At 57.1% G+C, this 19544-nt stretch overlaps 3 protein-coding genes across 3 annotated transcripts in view; 1 reads left to right on the forward strand and 2 right to left on the reverse strand.

The window, feature by feature from the left end:
- The window catches only part of PLCB2 (phospholipase C beta 2), a gene marked incomplete at its 5' end in the record, with an annotated part of 31323 nt that extends 30999 nt beyond the window's left edge, over nucleotides 1-324 (reverse strand). The window contains one exon of the mRNA XM_079913587.1: nucleotides 135-324. Coding sequence (XP_079769713.1) covers nucleotides 135-324 — 190 coding nt within the window. The remainder of the gene's footprint in view (nucleotides 1-134) is intronic.
- Nucleotides 325-541: 217 nt separating this feature from the next.
- Nucleotides 542-3991, forward strand: INAFM2 (InaF motif containing 2). The gene has a single exon (XM_079911995.1). The coding sequence runs from the start codon at nucleotides 1223-1225 to the stop codon at nucleotides 1685-1687; it is 465 nt and encodes a 154-aa protein (XP_079768121.1). The 5' UTR covers nucleotides 542-1222; the 3' UTR covers nucleotides 1688-3991.
- A 4879-nt stretch (nucleotides 3992-8870) lies between these two features.
- Nucleotides 8871-18043, reverse strand: CCDC9B (coiled-coil domain containing 9B). Its single transcript, XM_079913391.1, has 11 exons — nucleotides 17922-18043; nucleotides 17002-17108; nucleotides 16604-16781; nucleotides 15857-16012; nucleotides 15641-15766; nucleotides 14770-14969; nucleotides 14386-14444; nucleotides 13788-13841; nucleotides 13589-13688; nucleotides 12956-12998; nucleotides 8871-12871 (listed from the first exon to the last, which is right to left on the reverse strand). Exons 3-11 carry the CDS (start codon nucleotides 16670-16672, stop codon nucleotides 12326-12328), a joined length of 1353 nt encoding a protein of 450 aa, XP_079769517.1. The 5' UTR covers nucleotides 16673-16781; nucleotides 17002-17108; nucleotides 17922-18043; the 3' UTR covers nucleotides 8871-12325.
- Between the last annotated feature and the right edge of the window lie 1501 nt (nucleotides 18044-19544).

Genomic DNA, 19544 nt, shown 5'->3' on the forward strand with positions numbered 1-19544 from the left:
GCTCCACCGGTTCAAGGGCAGCCTCTTGAGTCCATGAATCAAGCCCAAACCCGGGAGTCGGAATCCCCCCAAAGCGGGACCTGGGACCTGTTGCAAACTTCAGGACTAAGGTGGGAGGAGAAACAGCTCAGCACTTGTACTGTCCCGAAAGCTCTGGAAGGTCTGGGCAGCCGACTCGGGGATCTCCGAGGACAGAGAATCGGGAGAGCCTGAAGCACAGGCGGGATCCGGCGGCGGGTGGGGGGTAAGGGCTGGGAACGGGCGCGACCAGCTGTAACCACAGTGCACGCTCCAGCTTCCTTGGCTGCCTACGCCAGACGACATGGTCCAGACTCGCTAGGTGTAAAGGGGTCTCAAAGCCCCGCCCGGCGGGTACGTGGAACGGGGCGCGAGTCGAGAGCACCAACGTGAAATCACTCCCACTTCTGGGGGTAAACTGAGGCCTGGGGCCTGGGAGCGGAAGCCGTTGCTGCTATACCACCTGTCACTTCGGACAGTCCGGACACAGAGGGGAGGCGCCAGAGTTGACAGCTCTGCGCTCCGACCGCCCCTCCCCGCCCCCATTCCAGTTCACCACTCCGCCCCAAACGGCGCCGTTCCCCTTTTAAAGAAGCGCCCCGGGCTCCCACCGTCGCCGCGCCAGCCCGTAAGGGGCTGCGGCGACGTTGCCCTTTTAAGAGCCAGCCTCCGTTAACTCTCTCTTAACGGGGCGTCCCGGCGGGGCTCGCGGCGCCCGCCTGCAGACCGCCTCCCCGTGCGGTACTTCCGGACCCCGCCGTCGCCCTTTTAAGAGGCAGCCCCCAGCAGCGCCCTCTCCCGCCCCTTGTTGCCGGCGCGAGAGGCGGGGGAGCCGGGCAGGAGAAGAGAGCGCTGTCCGCGCGGCCACTGGAGACCGGGCGGCCGGCGGCCGGGCAGGCGGCGGCGGCGGCGGATGGGGACTCGGAGCCGGGCGACTGTGGCGGCTGTGGCTGTGGCGGCGGCGGGGAAGCAGCTGACGGGCCGGCGGCGGCGGCGGCGCTGGCGGCGGTGACTGGTCCAGGCCCCGGCGGCGGCTGCAGCGACACGGTGGCGGGCTGCAGGCTGGCGGCGTGAGGAGCGGCGGCGGAGAGCCGAGTGTCCGGGAACCGAGGGCACCGGGCCGCCCCTTGCCCAGTCCTTGCAGGCCGCCAGGCCCCCTCCAGCCGGGGCCGTGGAGCACCGGGGCAAAGGCCGGGGCCCTCCCATGAAGGAGCGCGACGCGGCCCCGGCCGAGCGGGGCAAGCCGGCCACCTACACCGGGGACAAGAAGGCGAAGATGGCGGCCAAGACCAACAAGAAGTGGGTTCGACTCGCCACCGTGTTCGCTTACGTGCTCTCGGTGTCGCTGGCCGCCATCGTGCTCGCCGTCTACTACAGCCTCATCTGGCAGCCGGTGGGCGCCGGGACCTCGGGAGGAGCCGCCGGCCCGCCCCCCGGCGGCTCCAACGCCACCGGCCCGTCCGGGACTTCAGGGGCGGCGGCTGCGGCGGGGCCCAACACCACGGGGTCGTCCCGCCGCGAGGCGCCGCGCGACGCGCCCCCGCTGCAGGCGGCGCGGCCCATGTCTCCTGAGCCTTCTGCCGACAGACCCCTGGCCGGGCCGCTGGAACAGCCGCAGGGGGCCGAGGAGGACGAGAAGGAAGCGGCGGCGGCGCCCGGGAGTCGTTGAACCCCTCCGTGCCAGGGGTGGCCGGAAACCATCCTCCCCAAGCCCGGAGGCAGGACTTTGCAGCAGGACCGGGCGGGGAGCCCGCGGGAGTGACCCCCGCGGGAGTGAACGCCTCCCTTCTCCCGAAGATCGCGCGCTCGCCGCAGGGGCGAGGGGCCTGAAGTCGGATCTTCAGCCAAGGGACCACGATTCTCCGGGGGTTCGGTGTTTTGTCTTCCTAGGACCGTGCTGCGCCAGGGCCCTGAGCCATAAGGGGGATGGGGGGAGCGGTGGGGAGATCCCAGCACCGAACCCTTCTGCGCCGCTAGCTCTTCGGTATCTTACGTGGAGGGGTGACTCGGGCTTTCCCCCAAGACTCAGGGGAAGGAGGGAGCTGTAGGGGCTCTTCTTTAATAAGCCGAAGCTCTCGCAAGGAGGAGGGCACCAAAAGTAGTGGAGCTCAGGTACGTCAACCTAGTTGCAGTGGCCACAGATGCATTTAATTTATAGATCCCTGTATATAGTTGTTGACATATGCACTAGAAGCTATAATTACATATAAACTACATGTATCCTCCTACACCCTGGGTAGCTACTGACTGATGGATGGGGCTAAGCAAGGGCTATTTGCTGGCCCCCAAAGTGCAGCTAGCCAGAAGGGCACAAACACTTTTTTCATTACCCACTCTTTCCCCTTTTCCCCCTCCTGTTTCAGAAAGATAGATTTATGACACATTAGGGTTAGACAAGACGAAAGTATAATCATTCTTAAACTTGTTGAAAGGACAATGGAAAACCTTTGGAGAAGTAGAAGGAGTTCAGGGAGGGTGGGGAATGTACTGCTCCCCTGCTCTCCTCTTCCCACCTTAGTCACCCCACCTAAGAGGCTTTCTGTTGCAGCCCTAAGTATCTGGATATGGGCCAGAGAAGAAGGAAGGGAAAAAGCAATGCCTCTGTGCTTCACCCCTTGGCCTTCTCACAGAGTTCTTTTAGGAAGAGCAAGCTTTTGTAAGTAGAGTGGCTCACGAGTGGTTTTTTTTTCCCTGCTCTATAAGATCTGGTCTTGTTCCAGTAATCACCTTCACCTTCCCTCTTCCCTGAGCCTGTAGTGACAGTGTAGCCCTGTGATTAGGACGAAATCCGTTGTGAAACCAGAGCTTTGAGCACACCCTCTGGTTATGAGTTGTACTGTGGAACGCAAAAGGCCGAAAGGTGGGCTTCAACCTCAGGATTGTGTTTGGATAGCCAGATAATAGACCAGCCGTAGGAAGGTTAAATTGGCTTGTCTTTACCTCTCCTGATAAGCTCTACTTATATGCAGCCTGTACTTTTATTGAGATGAGAAACATCGAGTGAAATAACATATGTAGAGCTAGCTCTGGGGCAGCAAGAATTATACATCCTCAATTTGGATTCCGTTTCCTTCCGCCACTTGCTTTTAGGCAGTTGAGTGTGGGTAGTGACAAGATATCAAACCCTTTCGTGTTTCCTTTTTGGGAAATGAGGCACTTTAAAACAATGACAACAACAACAACTTATCCACCTGAGTCCTGAAACAATTTGTCTCTCCTGTTTTCTGGCTTACACTCCAGTTAGCTCTGATCCAAGTTTACAGGACAGCAGCCTTGCTTTAAGCCATGTCCTGGTGTGGGCAAGGTAATAGCAGCTGAGCTATCATAGCCTATAGGGGCAGGCTGGTTGCACCCCCAAGGTGTCTTGGTTGAAGGAGATTTCTGAGCACTTCGGTCATTAGGAAGCCCTGAGGCCTTTTTAAATTTTTGGTGAGGGCCTGGGGGAAGAAACATAAAATGCCACTTTATAACTTAAATAATAGCCTGTAATTTATATTTACTGTGTGAATTTTTAGTCCTATATTTTAATAATTTGTAAATCGATCTCTTATTCCAAGAATCCTTTGAACTTGCAAGAGAACATCTGGGAGTCCAATCCCCTGTCCCCATCCTGACCCCTGCATTCTGGACTGTTTAATCCACGTTGGGATGGATCAGAGTCTAGAGAAACCACTCGTGGGTCCAGCTGCTGGTCTCCTGACTCTCTGACGCCTTCACTGGAATTGGGACATTAGCTCCAGCTCTAGCTGTGAGTGTGACCAGAGACATTATTTATAATCCAGCCATTTAAGATATACCTGTACTCAAAAAGTCCTGTATATTTTTTAAAAGTTTTATTTTTCAGGTGAACAAAAATACATTCTAAGAACTCTACGTCAGCCTGTGTAAGTCGATCATTTCTCTTTTCATGCTTCTTGGGGAAGGAGTAGAGGTAATAGTCTAAGGTGTGGTGGACAGGTGGTAATGAATAAGGTGTAAGAGGAAAAAGCAATTGCTCTAACGTTCTCTGTGCCTGATGGTTTGACCAAATTGAAGGGTGGCAGGAATCCATCTTATTCGGGAAGGAATCACGGGGTTGGAAGAACAGTGATATCTAGCTCAGCTACCTTTTGCCAACCTTAAAACGGTTGGGAAAAGTTCTGCCTTTAAAGGACTCTGAGCAGCTGCCCAGCTGAGGGAGCTGAGGGACCAGTAAGCACACAGATTGAGAATTATTATAAACATTGAGCTGGCTGAGAGCTGAGCTGAGGTGAGGGTCAGCCGCCATATAGCATCGCTGTTCTCGCCTTTAAACCACTGGCCCCCAGAAAGCCCAAGAAGTGCTAATACTGGGGGAGACAAGTGGATGTGTCTGCAGTGGTTGGACAGAGCTTTGTCTACAGTGGAGGAGGTGAGAGAGCCACGGGGCAGAGAGAAGGTGTAGGTTGCTTCAAAGGTGAGGCTTTTTCTTCCCTAGAGCAAACAATAAAAGACATGTGGGTGGAAAGCACAAATACAAGGGATTAGTTGTGCTGCAAAATACACAGCAAGCAATTGAGCTCAGCTCATTATTAGACAATGTTGCCCAGTGCGAACCCGAGTGAGAGTGAGAAGCCAGTGTCGGTGGGGCCCCCTGAGGCCTGTACTTCTCAGGAGCTGTTGGGGGGTGGCTGCTGTGCTTTTCCATCACCTTGTGGTCCGCAGGGGAGCATGGAAAAAGTCCACCCTTCTTTTATTTCCCTCTTGAGCCTACACAATGGCTTTCTGTGAGAGGGCTTGGTAAGGCAGAGCAGAAGGGGAGTGAGTTTCCAAAGTTCTTCAAGCCAGCCCCTCCTTTCTGTAGACGGGGACATGTGGCTTCTGCAGTTGCACACGGCTTCACACGCTGGGCACATACAGCAGTGTGTGTGTGCAGCAGGAGCCTGCTGGCCAGTGCGAAGGTCACTGTTCCACCGGAACAGGGCCTGGTGGCAGGGAGCAGCGGTTGGAATAGCTTTATTTTCAAGGGTTAGAAATTAGCTGCAAAATTGTCCATCAGGTTTTGAGCTGGGAAGGAGAGGTCTGGGCAAAGGGGGATTATTTTCCTTTAACTGCTTTGCACTGGGACTACCTGGATCATTTCTAGGTGTTTATGTTAGAAGTGACTGTGTGCGTTTATTTCTCGACAGCCTGCATTTGATGAAATAATCCTCTTTTGAAAGCGTAGTTCTGGAGGGTGAGGGGTGAGGAGTTTGCTAAGCCATTTAGACTGGGCTTGTGTGGGTATCATTTCTTTCCCCCACTGTGCTGAGGAAGTGTTTCTGTGAAGTTTCCGGCATAAGAAATATTTTTCTTCCTAACAGCTCGAGATTTCTACACATATGATACCACAGCTTTGGAATTTTTTCTGTCTACCTTGTTTTTTGGTTTTCACTAGGGAATCCTAAGATAGTGTGTTCTTTCGTTGAGTATTTATATCCTGTTTTGAAATGCTGAGTGGAGAGCATCTACTTGTTTCTACATGTTTCTTTAAGGGGAACTGAAAGGTCACGTCCCGAGCTTTAGGGCTACCACAGCTATTTAAAAGGGATAATAATTGCCCTCCCCTTCCTGTCTGCAGAGAATGGTGGTATTTCTGGAATTGCAACGCAGTAACAAAAGGGCCACAGCTGTACATTTTGTTGTTCTCCCTGGATGGAGGGAGGGACCACAGTGGCCTTGCTCGTTTCAGAGGACCAGCACAAAGCTCAGTGCCTGGCACTGTTGATCACCTGGTTCATCACTGCGTTGGATAGCATTGGCCCTAGAGTCATCGTGGTGTCACTGTCATGATCCACTTGTGTAGCCACAGGCGAGAATCTTGGTTCAGGGAGGTGAATTGCTAGATCACAGCTGCACTGGCCGTTCTGGCTGCGGTTTCTTCACTGCCAGGTTGCGGGGCTTGGGCTTGGCCTGCCTGTTCTTGCCAGGCGCCAGGAGTCCACAGCTGTATTCCATGTGGTGCTTCAAGGAGGCAACAGAGAATATGTAACCCATTCATTGTCCCCTTTGTCCTGGCCCTGTGGCCAATTTGAGCTATAAAAATATCTGCTCTATCAACAGTTTTTGGGTCGCATCTGTTTTACTTGCTGACATAACATGTAGGTTTCTGCTGCCAGAAAACCTGTGTTATGCTCTTTGTTCCCTCCAGTAGCTAATTTAAAAATACAAAGACGAAATCTTTTTTTTAACCACACTCCCAGCCTCTACCAGGCTGTCTGTCCTAAGCGCAGAAACAGCCATGGCTCCCAGTGGCACACAGTGTCCTTGAGCCACCTGGTCAGTAAGGAGCACCAGAGCCAAACCAGCTTCCCTGTGCCGCATTCCATTCTATAAACATTTGTTAAGCTGCTCCTATGGGACCAGAAAATTACCATACAGTTCTTGCCCTCAAGGAATTTACAGTCATGCCCACAAGAATCTACCCTTGTTACTTTCCTGTTTCCTTAACTTCAGTAATCTGTTTTTACAATAGCTCATCAGTTAATCAGCAGTAAGATTCTAACCTTCCTTAGAGCATTTTCTGTAAACCACTACCATTATTTCAAGAACTATTTATTTATTGCCTACAGTATATGAAGTGAGCCTCAAAAGTCCCCAAACCAACTTGTCCAAAAAAGCAGTTGCTGGTTACCAAGGATTTCCTTTTACCTCTACCTCTCTCTGCTACCTCCATGTTCAGAGGATGAGTTGAGGTCTCCTCCCACCTTGTCCTGGAGGCCACCTGTCCCTTCAGCTCCCTGCTAGTAGTCTGGGCAGTGCTGAGTCACGGCAGCCAGTCTCTGAGCTGTAGGCAGCTCACATATCACGAGGATCTGGGTTGGGGAGGCAGTGTGCTCTTCGGAGGGACCCCTGAACTGGAAGCCAGGCAGCCTACGGACTCAACGATGGCATGGGTTATCGCCCGTGCCTTCTCTCTTTCCTCCTAACCAAATGGGAATTCATGAGAGCAAATGGAGCTAATAGGTGTGACAGGGCTTCGAGATCTTGGGAATAAAAGAACAGTATATTCACATGAGGTAATTAATATATTTTCAAGGGAGGGACTGTCCCTTTGGGCAAAAATGATGCATGGAAAGGAATGTGAAGGGGCAGGGAGTAAACATTACACCAGTGCCCAGACCATCAGCATCAGCATGACCTGGGAACTTGTTAGAAACGCCATGTCTGAGGCCCCATCCCATACCGACCGAATGAGAAATTCGGGAGGAGGAGCTCTGCACTGTGTTAACCAGCCTTGCGGGTGTCAGATGCACGCTGGAATGTGAAAAGCACTGGCCCAGCCTTTCCCTCTGATTCAGTAACTTGGGGTTAGGGTATTACGGTTTGAACAGATGGTTATCCAAAGGTGACTTTTGACCCTCTTTCTTGGTTGAAGCCAGCTGCCCTGCTGAGGGAAGAGGAAACACTGTGTCCCTAGAGTTTAAAAAGCCTTCATTGTTGGTTATTCCTTTTTTTTTTTTTCCGGTACGCGGGCCTCTCACTGTTGTGGCCTCTCCCGTTGCGGCTCCGGACGCGCAGGCTCAGCAGCCATGGCTCACGGGCCCAGCCGCTCTGCGGCATGTGGGATCTTCCCGGACCGGGGCACGAACCCGTGTCCCCTGCCTCGGCAGGCGGACTCTCAACCACTGCGCCACCAGGGAATCCCCTGCCTCCTTCTTAACAAGCTCTCCTGGGCAAGCTCTCCTGCAACCTTCAAGAATAGCCAACAATGGGGCTTCCCTGGTGGCGCAGTGGTTGCGAGTCCGCCTGCCGATGCAGGGGACACGGGTTCGTGCCCCGGTCTGGGAGGATCCCGAATGCCACGGAGCGGCTGGGCCCGTGAGCCATGGCCGTTGGGCCTGCGCGTCCGGAGCCTGTGCTCCGCAACGGGAGAGGCCACAGCGGTGAGAGGCCCGCAAAAAAAAAAAAAAAAAAAAAAAAGAAGGAGGCAGGCCTGAAAGAGTTCTCCCTCCCCCTCCCACAAAGGTACTGATGTGTTTGCATCACCTCCTGCCTTGGGGCCTGCAGCTCCTCCAGCCAGTCCTTAAAAGGAGCAGTGGGTGCCACATTTGTCCTTTCTGGTGCCAGGTCTGTGCTATTTCACTTCCCCGGCGTCAAGTGGATGCTTAACGGAAGGCCGTGACGTAGGCCGGCAGACTTGCTGAGAGAAAGCAGCCTTGGTCTGTGCCTTACGCGGCTTCTCTCATTGCCTTCCCCAGCCTCGCCTTCTCCCCCTCGGTGGGGCTGTGGTCACCCTGTGTCAGCTCTTCCTCGTAAGCCCTGATATCCCTCACTCAGGAAGAGACGCTTGCGGGGTCTGTGGACACTGATAAATGACTTAAGAGGCAGAAGTGAAGCGGTGCCTTTAGTTTCTCCTATTCCCTTGACCCCCCCCCCCCGATTTAGTCCCCCAAATAAAAAGACATGTCCAAAGTGGGATTTTTGCCATTTCCTTTTTTCTTTTCAGGGTCCAGTGCCATCTTTCCCTGTTATTCCTGTCCCTGAGGCTAGGGTTTGGGGTGGAGCTGACTGGTGGTCAAACCTTCCAAACTTGGGACTTGTTAGATAGCTGGGGATCCCCTGCTTCCAGGGATCCCCAATTACCCATCTCTTGATTATAAGAAAATACCGGCATGCTGCTCCTTTGGCTGATAAAACTTTGGGAGGCATGGAGCAAACTCCACAAAGGAGTTTGTTTCTGGGGAGTGAGTTCCTGAGATTGCTGTGATGTAAACAGAAGAAAAGAGGAAACACTCTGAGCTGCAAGAGGCAGTGTGCAAAGTCAGGGGGAAATGCTTAGGATATCCTTGTGATCCAGTGGGTGGATGAGGGCAGAGAACATTCCCTGTAAGAGCAGAGTCACTTCATGATGCTTTTAACCCAACCAGACTACCCCAGGGGATTAAAAGCAGCTCACTGTCCTAGAAGGCTAGGACAATCCATCCCTGTTTCCCTGAGAGTGTATTGACTCCAGTGACCATGAGACTAAAAGAGAAGACGATGGAAAAAATGGAAAACCAAGTAGACAGAGATCACAACAAATAGCTACTTTATTTATCTGACAGATATTTACTGAGTGCCTTCTGTGTGCTCCTGTGAATAGAGTGCCTATGGTGTGCCAGGTATATTTTGCATATTCTCATCTTCATCTTAACAACCCTTCATCATAGGTATTACTAGCTCCATTTTGCAGGCAAGAAAACTGAGGCTTTTAGATGTTAAAATTGACCAGAGTCATCCAGCTAGCAGGTGGCAGACCTAGGATTCGGATTCAGTCTCTCAGATTCCAAGGCCCATGTTTGTTCCCCTCAACCATGCTGCCTATCACACAATGTGGTTACACAATGTGGTCTGCTGCTCCCCCCTGTAAGGGGATATGGGCCAGGACAGAGATGCTTTCCACCTCTTCTGCCCTCCTTGTTTTGAGGCCTTAGGTAAAGCTGTCATCTCCCTGCTGGCTCCCTACTACCCACTGCACTCTCCCTTGTCAGTTCCTCCAGCTCTGTGCCTGGGCTCCTGAAGCCGTGTCCCATGAAGAACTTCCCACCTTTGAGGAGCAGTCTTGTCTGTTGGTTGGAGAGGAGCAGGGAATCCAAGAAGAAGGCTCTCAGCCAGGCCTTTAACCAAAGGAGCCAGAAGGAAACAGAGCAGCCTTCCATGGTCCCGAGCTTTGTGGAGGGATGTCTACGCTTCCCTCCTGTTCCTTAGCTGGTTCCATCCTAGAGCAGGAGGGGTGGCCCCCAGAGCTGCTGGTTCATTGCTCCTGAAGAAGGGCTCCCCTTTTTTGAGAAAAGTTCGGTGACGCTTGCCTTGCACTACAGTCCTCCTGCAGTGAAGACGTCCTGTGCCAGACTCCATTCTCTCCAAGCCCTAGTGACTCATCCCCATGACATCCCTTTCTCCTAACACCCAGAAGGGAGAGAAGCCCTATTTCTCCATAGCCCTTTTGTCCAGCTTCCTCTCCTGCTTAGGTCTTGCTGTGAGGCCTCAACCAGAGCTCTGCCCAAGTTCTACATCCCCATCCCATAGTCAAACATGCCTTGGCACAGACCCTTTAATGAAGGCACATCTGTACACTTGGGGGCACTGGGGGCTGGGGGAAGTTTGTGAATCTTAGAATTCAAATTCTGGATCACAATTATTTGGGAGACATCTGAATTCGAGGCTGCCCGAACCTGCTCTACCCCAGCTCCATCCTTTGGGAGTCGTGAGTTGCAGAGCCAGTGCCATGTCCCAAAGCCACGCACATGTGACTGGAAGGCAAAAGGAAAGCTTGAGCTTGGACTCTTTCACCCTTGCCTTTTCATATCTCACAGGGGTCTTCTTCCCTCAGGCACAGAATGTTCCCAAGCCTTTCCAAAATTCCTCTGATCAGTCCTCACCTCTTCCAACCCCCTTCACCTCATCCCGTTCCCAACCAGCTTTCTCACTCCCCACTACAGGAAGTTGACACCACCCACTCTCAAGCATCTACCCAGTGCGTCAGTGTCCCACCCAACTCTGAGGCCAGGAAGCCCCCACCGGGCAGGGGCAGCCTGCCTCCATCCCCTACAGAGCCAGCGGCCAGCCCTTAGAGTCTAGAGTCTGTCCTTGCCCCTAGCCCTCCATACACTCTAGTCCAAACCCTTACTCTCACACTGTGGTCCAGGAAGCAGCAGCAGAGGCGGCACTCGGAGCCTAGTAGAAATGCAAGTTCCCGGGCCCAGCCCAGACCTCCCGAGTTAGAATCTGCATTACTCTGCACCTTAATGTAGGAGAGGCACTGCTCTAAACAATCTGATCTGCCAAAAAGACACCCCCTCCTCATGCTTCCTCAATAGAGGGGGTGGAGAGCGGAGCAAGAGCCAGTGAGGAAGCCCAGCCTTCACACAGTTGAGCCACAGTTTAGGCCTCACTGACAGTGGAGAGATGCTGGGGATGATCCGGGCACTCCCTAGAGAGCCCAGAGAGGCTGGTGAGGCCCAGGACCCTCAGCAGAGAGGAACAACCGTGGCAGAGCCACGTGGGGAGATCCTAGCAGGGGACTGGGGGCAAAGGGTACACACGATGAGAAAGGGAGGCGCGCCTGCCTTTGCGAGCAGCGGTGGGATGGTTCCCTCTGGGCTCCTACTACCATCCCCAGCCCCTGTCGGGCACCTACAGCCAAGAACGGCTCCTGCTGCGCAGCCTGGGTCTGCCAGATGCAGGGGTTTCTTCCCTCCCTCTTGCTGGCAAAGTCACCGTCGCCCACCAGCTGCATTGCTGGTAGTGGGTGCTCAGGAAATGTTTGTTGAATTGAGAGGAAGCCACAGCTTGTGCGGAGACATGGGCCTCAGGGGAGGGACGGGAAAGGAGACTAAGTAGGAAAGACAAGTCCTGATGTCATACTTAGCTGGAGTCGCTGTTTCTCTGCCTCTTGGGTCACTGCCTGAGACCTTGCTCTGGCATGACACTGGGCAGGGAGGCGGTGGGAGGAGGAAGCTGGAGATAGCAGGAAACGGCCCTGGGTGGCAGGCTCCCTCTGCCCCCGTTCAGGGCGCACTCCATGTCTGACCTGGGGGTGGGGGACGAGGTCCCTGACGGCGGGCTCCTGCGCCTGCTGTGGGGAGAGGAAGCTGGCCCCTCCTTCCTCCCCCCGCCCCGCCCCATTTCAGAGACTCTCCAGAGACCCTTCCTTTCACAGAGACCTGAGCTCTACTCTTCTGTCCCCAGCTCTGTCCCTGCTGGCTGTGGCCTCCCTTTCTCTGGGCCTCAGCCTCCTCTTCCAGGAGGCTGAGGCCCAGAGAAGGCAGGAGGCTGCCAGCTGATTGTGAGATCCCCAGGTTGGCCATCCTGTGAGTGTTGGACTGTGATTCACCTGGGTGCGAGGCAGGGGTGTAGGAAAGGGCCCGAGCCTGGGCTGGCCGTGCCAGCTGCTGAGGCTGTCTGTACCTGAGGAGCCAGGAGCCGGCAGCCGGAGGGGCAGGCCAGGCCCTGGGGGTGATGGGAGCCAGGAGAGCCAGGTGCTGAGTGCTTCCAAGCCTTGTCATCTCGCCATGGTCAGGGAGCTTGTGGCCTGGGCAGCAGTAGGCTTGGGGCAGGGCTTGCCAGCCTCACAGACCAGGTGTGGCGTGGGGCTACGCCAGGGGCTCTACCTGCAGGTGAGAGCACACACGTGCACAGGGGGGTGCCCGTGAGGTGCAGGGGTTGGTTCGTTGCCTTCACAGTGTCACTCCACCGGAGAGTCTGCCAAACTGCTCGGCCAGGCTGCCACAGCCGCCAGCCAGCGCGTGCCCAGAGCTCAAAGATTTTTGACGGTGTCTTCCCTCCTCCCCTCCCCAGCCCGGCCCCCTGCCCCCGAGAGCTTTGCTCAGCATCTTCTTGCAGGGGCAGGACCCCCTGTCCTGCGCCTCATACCTCCTGTGCCCCTTGCCCTTTGGCTGCCTCCTCTGGGGGGTCTGCTTCGAGGTGCCAGGACCTGCTGGGCCCCAGCCTTGCCAGGCCTGTCTTCTCTGGGTTCCAGGGGCCCTGCTTCTTTTGGGGGCCCAGAACAAGTCTGGGCTTCTGGCTCAGCCTGGGGCTCGGTCCACCCCAGGGGCTGCTCGTGACCCTCCAGCCAGGACACAGGGCTCTCCTGGGTCCCAGGCCTTGGACTGAGCGCACACGTGCTCTCCCCGGGCCCAGGGCTACTGGCACATCCTAGAGAGAGGTCGAGGGGAAGCAAGTCCGTGTTTCGTGGAGAGCCAGGCTCAGGACTGGCTGTCGAAGCTCCTGACTCCCCTTTTGGCTCCTCTGGTGATGCTGATGCCGGAGCTGGGCTGGTTGCTGGGACACTCATGGGTCCGCCCGGCTCCATCCTGCTGGGAGTCTGCGCATGTTCCTTCTCATCTGGAGTCCTTCTGGTGCTTGGGCTTCCCTGACAACAAGAGGTCGGCTCTGCTGGTTGGTGAATTCAGGGCTCATGCCCCTAGCCCGCCCCATCCTAGGCCCAAGTACCCACCTCCTGGCTCTCCAGCTCCTCCTTGCCTCCCTTCATTTCCCACCTGCAGAAACACAGAACATGGCACTACTACCCCACTACTACCCATCCCACTTCACGTCACCTGCTCCATAGCCAGCAGCCCATGTCCTCCAGGGAGGAGCGAGAGCCCAAGGGTCTCAGAGGAACCTCAGAGCCAGAACGAGGCTCCAGGATGCTTCCCTTCCAGCCCAACCTTCCTCCCCAAACCCAGCCACTTCCTCTGAACACCGCCCACCGTAGCCCCGTTGCAAGTCCCCAACTGCTGTTTATGGCCAAGCCTGCAGCACCTTGAGTTCTGTGGGGACTCCGTGCGTGTCCTGGCCTGCGCTGCCTGGGAAAGGCGCGCCTGACTTCCCAGGGGAGGTAACTGCTGTAATTACCACCAGCCTCCCTGGACACCAGGCTCTCGCTGCTGCTGCTGCCTTTGCTGATGGCCTCTCCCCGCATCTCATTAACCTGCCACAAGGCAGCAGTCAGCCAAGAGGCAGAGGCCCCGGGGGCTGGAGCAGGCACCTGGGCCAGTGCTGGGCCTGACCTCCCAGGGGCAGGGGAGGGCCAGGAAATCAGGGAGCCCTGATGCCTCCCTCGATTTTGCTCCCTGCCACATGTTACCTGCGGGCCCTGCCAGTCAGCCTCTCCGTCCCCCGAGCTTTGCTGTGCGTGGCCAGCGCCACCAAAGGTCTGCTGGCTTGCCCACCCCGAGTAGTACCGCCTGCAAGAGATGGTCCACAAATCAAGAGAGAAGAGGTCCATAGCAGCCCAGCTCCTCCACCAGCCCATGGGACCTGCTCCTCCTCCTGTCCCAACTCACCTTTGCCATCAGGGGGAAATGGTGGGGGCTGTAGCTTTCGGTGGCCCCTGGGGCCTAAGTGGAAAAAGGAAAGGGTGGGCATCACAAAAGACCCAAAGCAGGAACATCAGTTCTTTCGGGACCAGGAAGCCGCCAGCTGTGAGTGTTCTGGCTCCCAAAAAAGAGCCCTGGCCTGGGGGTCAGGGGAGCTGCGTCCCTGTGCTCGCTGTGTCACTCCTGACTAGGTGACCGGCAGAGCCTCTCCAGCCTCGAGCGCCCTTGTGTGTAAAATGAGGGGCCAGCGACGCAGAGTTCTGTTCCAATAACAGGCGAGGGGCAGCTGCCGCCCACAAGGGACCAACACCTCAAAAGGACTCCAGCGCCGACTTCCTGGTGAGCCCTTCTCCCCAGACCTTCTGGGGTCAGAATCCAGGACAGGGGCTGTGGGTTCGGAGGATGGGGAGTGGTGCCCTCCTCTGATAGGGAGGGAGAGGAAGGAAGATGTCCTTCCATGCTTCCTTCCAGCTCTGAAAATAAGTGGCAAACCAAGAGACAGGGAACAGAGAGGAAGAGGGGGGCAAGGGGTGAAAAAATCCAGGAAGGGTGGGTGTTGGCTCACCCCTCGTGCTGCCCACCCTGGCCGGGCCCTCTTCCCAAGGCTTGCTGGAGTCCTGTGGCCTGCGTTGCAGAGAGAGGGAGTCAGGTGGGCTGCTGGCAGGGAGCACAGAGGCTACAAGGCTGCCGGTGGGCTGACACCTCCTGCCCCAGTCCCAGCCCCAAGCCCAGCCACGGAACCAAGGACAGCATGGAGAGGGTGGGCCCGAGAAAGGTGGGAAACGCAGTGCCCACACACAGCCCTGAGCCCAGGGTGCGAACAGAGGGTCAGACAGAGCCTCACCACCCTGGGGAGGGTCCCAGCAGCCCTCCAAGAGATACCCACAGTTAGCCCGACTCAGCCCCACAAGCATGTCGACCCAGCAGGAGGCCCAGCCCTGCCACCCACGTGGGCTTGGCCTTGTCCAGGTCCCACGGGCGGCGCCAGTCACCCTGTGCGTCTCTGTGCCGCGCCAGGCGGGCCAGGTCGATCTGCTCTCGCTCCTGCTTCCACTGGGCGTAGTCCCAGCCCACCTCTGGGGGCCCCCCCACTGGCCGGCGGGGAGCTGGGCCTGAGACCAGGCCTGGACTCTGGGGCTCCCGGACACCCTGCAGGGAGAAGACACAAAGCACCACGGGGTCGAAACAGAAAGAGCCCTGAGCTTGGAAAGGGGATCCAGAATCTACTAACCCCTTCCTGTCTCAAGGCCTTGAGGTCCCCCCACCAAAAAAATTAGATCCATTCCATCTCTAACATGTTGTTTGCTATAGGCACGGTTTCCGTCCACGCGTTAGCGGTGTCTTTGGGGCAAGTTACTTAAGAGAGCTGTGTGTCATTTCCTCATCTGTAAAATGGGGATAATAACAGCATCTATCCACAGAGTTGTCGCTGGGGTGTGTGGTCAGGTGCAGGCAGGGTGGAGAGGCACCCAGCGGCTGTGAGCGAGAGCCAAGACTAGGGGCTGCTGCCACCTAGAGGTCACACCTGGCACATGGCCAGTCTCTTACACCCTCCCGACAGACCTCCAGACCCCGCCCCCAGCTTGCTACCAGATGTCCAGGTAGGGTAAGGGGCTAGGTCACACCTCTGGCTTACACTGTCTCTCACTGCAAGACCCACCCAACGTGGAGACTGGCCAGAGAAAGGAAGGAGTGGGAAATTCTTGCAGGTCCTGCCTGGGCCACGTCCTCGCAAAGGGGGACATATGTGACTCAGCTTCTATGCCTCCCCCGAAAGGGAACCACCACATTCATGTCCCCAGCCCCTCTTGAAGAGCTACCTTCCGGGCAGGATCTGAGCTGATGGCCATCTGCATGGAGGGGCTCCGGCCCAAGCCCCCTCCAGGTGACCCTTCTGCCCCCTGGCTCCTTGCTCTGGTGGGCTTCTCACTTACGATCCGCTTGGCCTGGGGAAGGTGCAGATGGGCAGTGTGGCAGAGCCAGAGAAGAAGAGGCTGCCTCCCTGGCGCCCGGCTCCCCCCACCAGCACTGCTCACCTCGGCTTTGTTTTCCATGATCACAGCCAGCTCCACCCGCTCCCCCAAGCGGAAGGCGCCCGCGTGGGCCTCTGCCTCCTCATCCTCAAGCATCTCATTGGCTGCTCCAGGTCCAAGGGCGCTCCTTGCCCAGTTCCGGCTGACCACCCGCTTCCCCTGCAGAATGAGGGGCCGTGCCGTCACGCCACATAGACAGCACTGGACAGAAGCTGGGGCTTGGGCCCTTTGGGTGGTTCCCCAGGCTGGGTTCCAGCCCTGGCCCTCCCTGGAATGCCCACAGAGGAGCTGACGCTGCGAGGCGTTCACATACCAGTGGCATTAGGTTATCCGGGCCTGGGGCCACCCAGGGGCCCAAGACTCCACAGTGGCCCATCATCTCTGAGCTGGGAAATCCAAAGCACTCAGACAATGAGGCTCTGTCCCCCAGACGCTGTTCCTGGCATTCAGCCCCAACGTCTCTGTGCCCCTGGGGTTTGGGGTTTACGAGCGGCCTGTGCTTGGGGGTACGGGTGCAGAGCTCTGGGGCTGGAAAAGGGCATGAAGAGGCTTCTATCTGGTCACCTTTCAGCTGTGGCTCTTTGGGTATGGGGGCCAGCAGTGGCCTGGGCTGCATGAGGTTGGGAGCTGGTAGGTATGCCCCAGAATGTAAGCGGGAGAAGCAGAGGAGCGGGGGCAGCTGTGCTCCCCTGGCACGGGCTGGGCCTCCACCTCCTTGCCACCCCACCCTGTCTGCCGGGTGGGTCTTACTCCAGGAACCTGGCTGATGGTGACAGTGAGGCCGTCAGGACGGAGGAGCTCCGGCGTGGTCCCAGCCATGCCCGCCTGCTCCGCCTGCCGACGGTCTTCCTGGATCTCCTGTGGGAGGGCCCGGGGTCAGCACAGGCCATGGCCCCCCAAGTGCACAGAGACACAGATGTCGACAGGCCTACACAGAGAGACACCAGTGGGACACCAGGGGGCAGAGGCACTACATCACAGAGTCCCCAGGACCCTCACAGAGCCCCTGAGATGGAACGCACCCAACCTAACCCTGGTCCCAGGCCCAGAGCCTGCAGGGAGAGACAACTATTCAGGGTCTGCAGATCGGACAGGGAGTGCCAACCCAGTCAGTCCTCCCGGCCCATCACAGCCCACTCACCTGGTACCTGCGCAGTAAGGCCTGGTTCTTCTTGCGAAGGGCAACGATCCTCCTGTCCAGCTCTGCATCCTTCTCCTCCTGCCTGCTCATTGGGGACTCGGCCCCATGAGGCCCCTGCAGAGGCCAGGGGGCCCAAGCTCCTGACTGCTGGGCCCATCCCTTACCAGCTCCTCGACTTTCACATTCGCCCACTCTACCATACTCTTACCACCCAAGGAGCAGACTCCAGACCCAGAGCGAGGGTCACGTGGGGAGATGGCCCATGGAAGGCCCCCCAGCCCCACCCCGCTGGCCTCTGTGCCCATCTTCCTGCCACCTCTGAGGCTCAGGCCGGGGCCTCATACCCAGGCCTGCAGCTCCCAGCAGTGGCTGCCCCTCCCCCCAGCTCTCCTGGGAGCTCCACTGCAGAGCAGAGCCTGGAATGGGAGTTATAAATGGCTCTGGCAGCGGAACCTGCCGTGACTGGGAAGTTGCCAGGGTATTCAGGAGGTCGAGGGGGGTGCTGTTTGGCTCCCAGGCCAAGAACCATGGTGAAAAGAGAGGCCCCTGCTCTGTCCTCAGCTCCCAGGCCCTGGACCCCACACCCCAAAACTGTGCCCAGCCTGTGGGAAAGAGCCACTCCCACGGGCCTGGCCTCTCCAGGCCCTGAGCTGCCGACGGTCAGTCGGGGCAGGAAAGAGCCAGCTCCGAGGGCAGGCCCAGCCGGGGAGCCCCCCCGGGGCACACTGCCTCAGCACCGAGATCCCCGAGTCCCTCCTTCTCCGGCTGCAGGGACCCCGTCGTGGCTGATGCCCCTGCCCAGCCCCCCACCGGCATAGGCACGGCCCTCTTCCTCCCAGGCCCAGCTGCCCCCAGCTGCCCCCAGAGTGTGGCCGCCTGATGTCCCAGCCCCAAGAAGCCCCCCGCCAAAGGCAAGGTGCCACTCACAGCCGAGCGCATGGCAACAGCAGGCACCGAGAGATTTCCAGAGCAGCCCTGGGGGAGCCAGAGCAGGAGGGAAGCTGGAGCCACCGGAGCCGGGCCTCTGCTGGCCTCTCCCTGCCGGCTTCACCGCCCAGCACACGAGATCATGTTGTGATTACAAAAGACTCCTCTGGGCTCCCGGCCAGGAACGCAGTGGCCACCGCCCTCACCATCCACCCTCAGAGGGCGAGGATCAGGGCCCCGGCAGCCAGCTGGCCCTGCCCAGCACCTCTCCCTGCCCTGCCCCGGCATCCCCAGACGGACTGGCAGGGACTTCTCCCTGGAGGGTTGAGTCTACACAGGGGGCCCTATGCTCCAGTGGGACCCCAGCCTGGGCCTGCCTGCAGACAGATGGGCAGCCAAGTAGCCCTCTGGCCCTCTCATTAGTAGAGAAAGACCTATAGCCCAGCCCATTGTGCTCCCTGGTCCAAGGGGCCCAACTCAAATGAGCATCCCCTGTCCCCTCACTCTCCCCATCAATTCTGGTTTAAGTAATTCGAAGGGATTAAGAAGCTCCCCTCCCCTAGGCCACCAAGTACTACCACATACCTAAAATAACACCATTTGTCATTCATTCCTTTAGGTTCAACATTGTCTTCCCTGTATTTTCTTTATATATATATATATATTTTTTTAATATTTATTTATTTCACCTATTTTTTATTTTTGGCTGTGTTGGCTCTTTGTTGCTGCGCGCGGCTTTCTCTAGTTGGTGGTGAGTGGGGGCTACTCTTCTTTGCGGTGCACAGACTTCTCATTGCGGTGGCTTCTTTTGTCGCGGAACACGGGCTCTAGGTACACGGGCTTCGGTAGTCGTGGCTTGCGGGCTCTAGAGCTCAGGCTCAGTAGTTGTGGCGCACAGGCTTAGTTGCTCCGCAGCATGGGGGATCTTGCTGGACCAAGGCTCGAACCCGTGTCCCCTGCATTAGCAGGCAGATTCTTAACCACTGCACCACCGGGGAAGCCCTTCCCTGTATTTTCAAGTACAGTTACTCCTGGGATGCTCAGCTGTCCAGGTCACCCCTTGGTGTGGGGAGCATCCCTCAGGGTCTGCGCTGCCACAGCTCAGGGCTGGCCAACAGCCTTCCTCCTTGGCTCCTAACTTGGGCCTTTCCTGGCCTTGCTCTCCAGGGATGGCCCTTTCAGCCTTTCTGATCCCGAGAAAGGAAGCAACGTTTCCTGGGAAAGTCTCTCCCCAGATCTTCCCGGTGCATCTGAGGCCGCTGTCTCTGCCCAAGGGAGCAGCTTGCCTGGCAATCCCACCCTTAGTGCCTCTGGGAGCAGGGGTGATCTCTCCGTATCAGGAGCACCTGGGGTCTGGTTCAGTAGTAACAGATGCCCAACCTCCAGGCCCTGAAGGGCAGGTCGGAAGTCCCTGCATTTCCCCTCATCCCTGATTGACCAGGCCTATTTCTCTAATTCCATGCATGACTTGTCCCCTTCTGTCTCCAGAGCAGAAAGCCCTGCTGCCCTCTCTCCTACCCAGACCAGCCCAGGCAGTCAGAGGTCCAACCTCTGCTCCCCTTGAACTACCCCTTCCTGTCTCCCCTCCCCTCCCCCCTCCCCACCACGCTTAGCCTCTTTCCA

Source organism: Stenella coeruleoalba (assembly GCF_951394435.1).
Source record: "Stenella coeruleoalba genome assembly, chromosome: 2".
NCBI classification, from domain to species: domain Eukaryota; kingdom Metazoa; phylum Chordata; class Mammalia; order Artiodactyla; family Delphinidae; genus Stenella; species Stenella coeruleoalba.

Excerpts from the sequence above, each read along its gene's own strand:
- INAFM2 (XM_079911995.1), top strand. The coding sequence starts at position 1,223 with ATGAAGGAGCGCGACGCGGCCCCGGCCGAGCGGGGCAAGCCGGCCACC.
- CCDC9B (XM_079913391.1), bottom strand. The coding sequence starts at position 16,672 with ATGGCTGGGACCACGCCGGAGCTCCTCCGTCCTGACGGCCTCACTGTC. Across the intron at positions 14,970-15,640 it reads GCTCAGATCCTGCCCGGAAG|GGTGTCCGGGAGCCCCAGAG; the intron begins GTAGCTCTTCAA and ends TTCTCCCTGCAG. Across the intron at positions 12,872-12,955 it reads AGGAGCTGGAGAGCCAGGAG|GGAAGCCCAAGCACCAGAAG; the intron begins GTGGGTACTTGG and ends TCTTGTTGTCAG.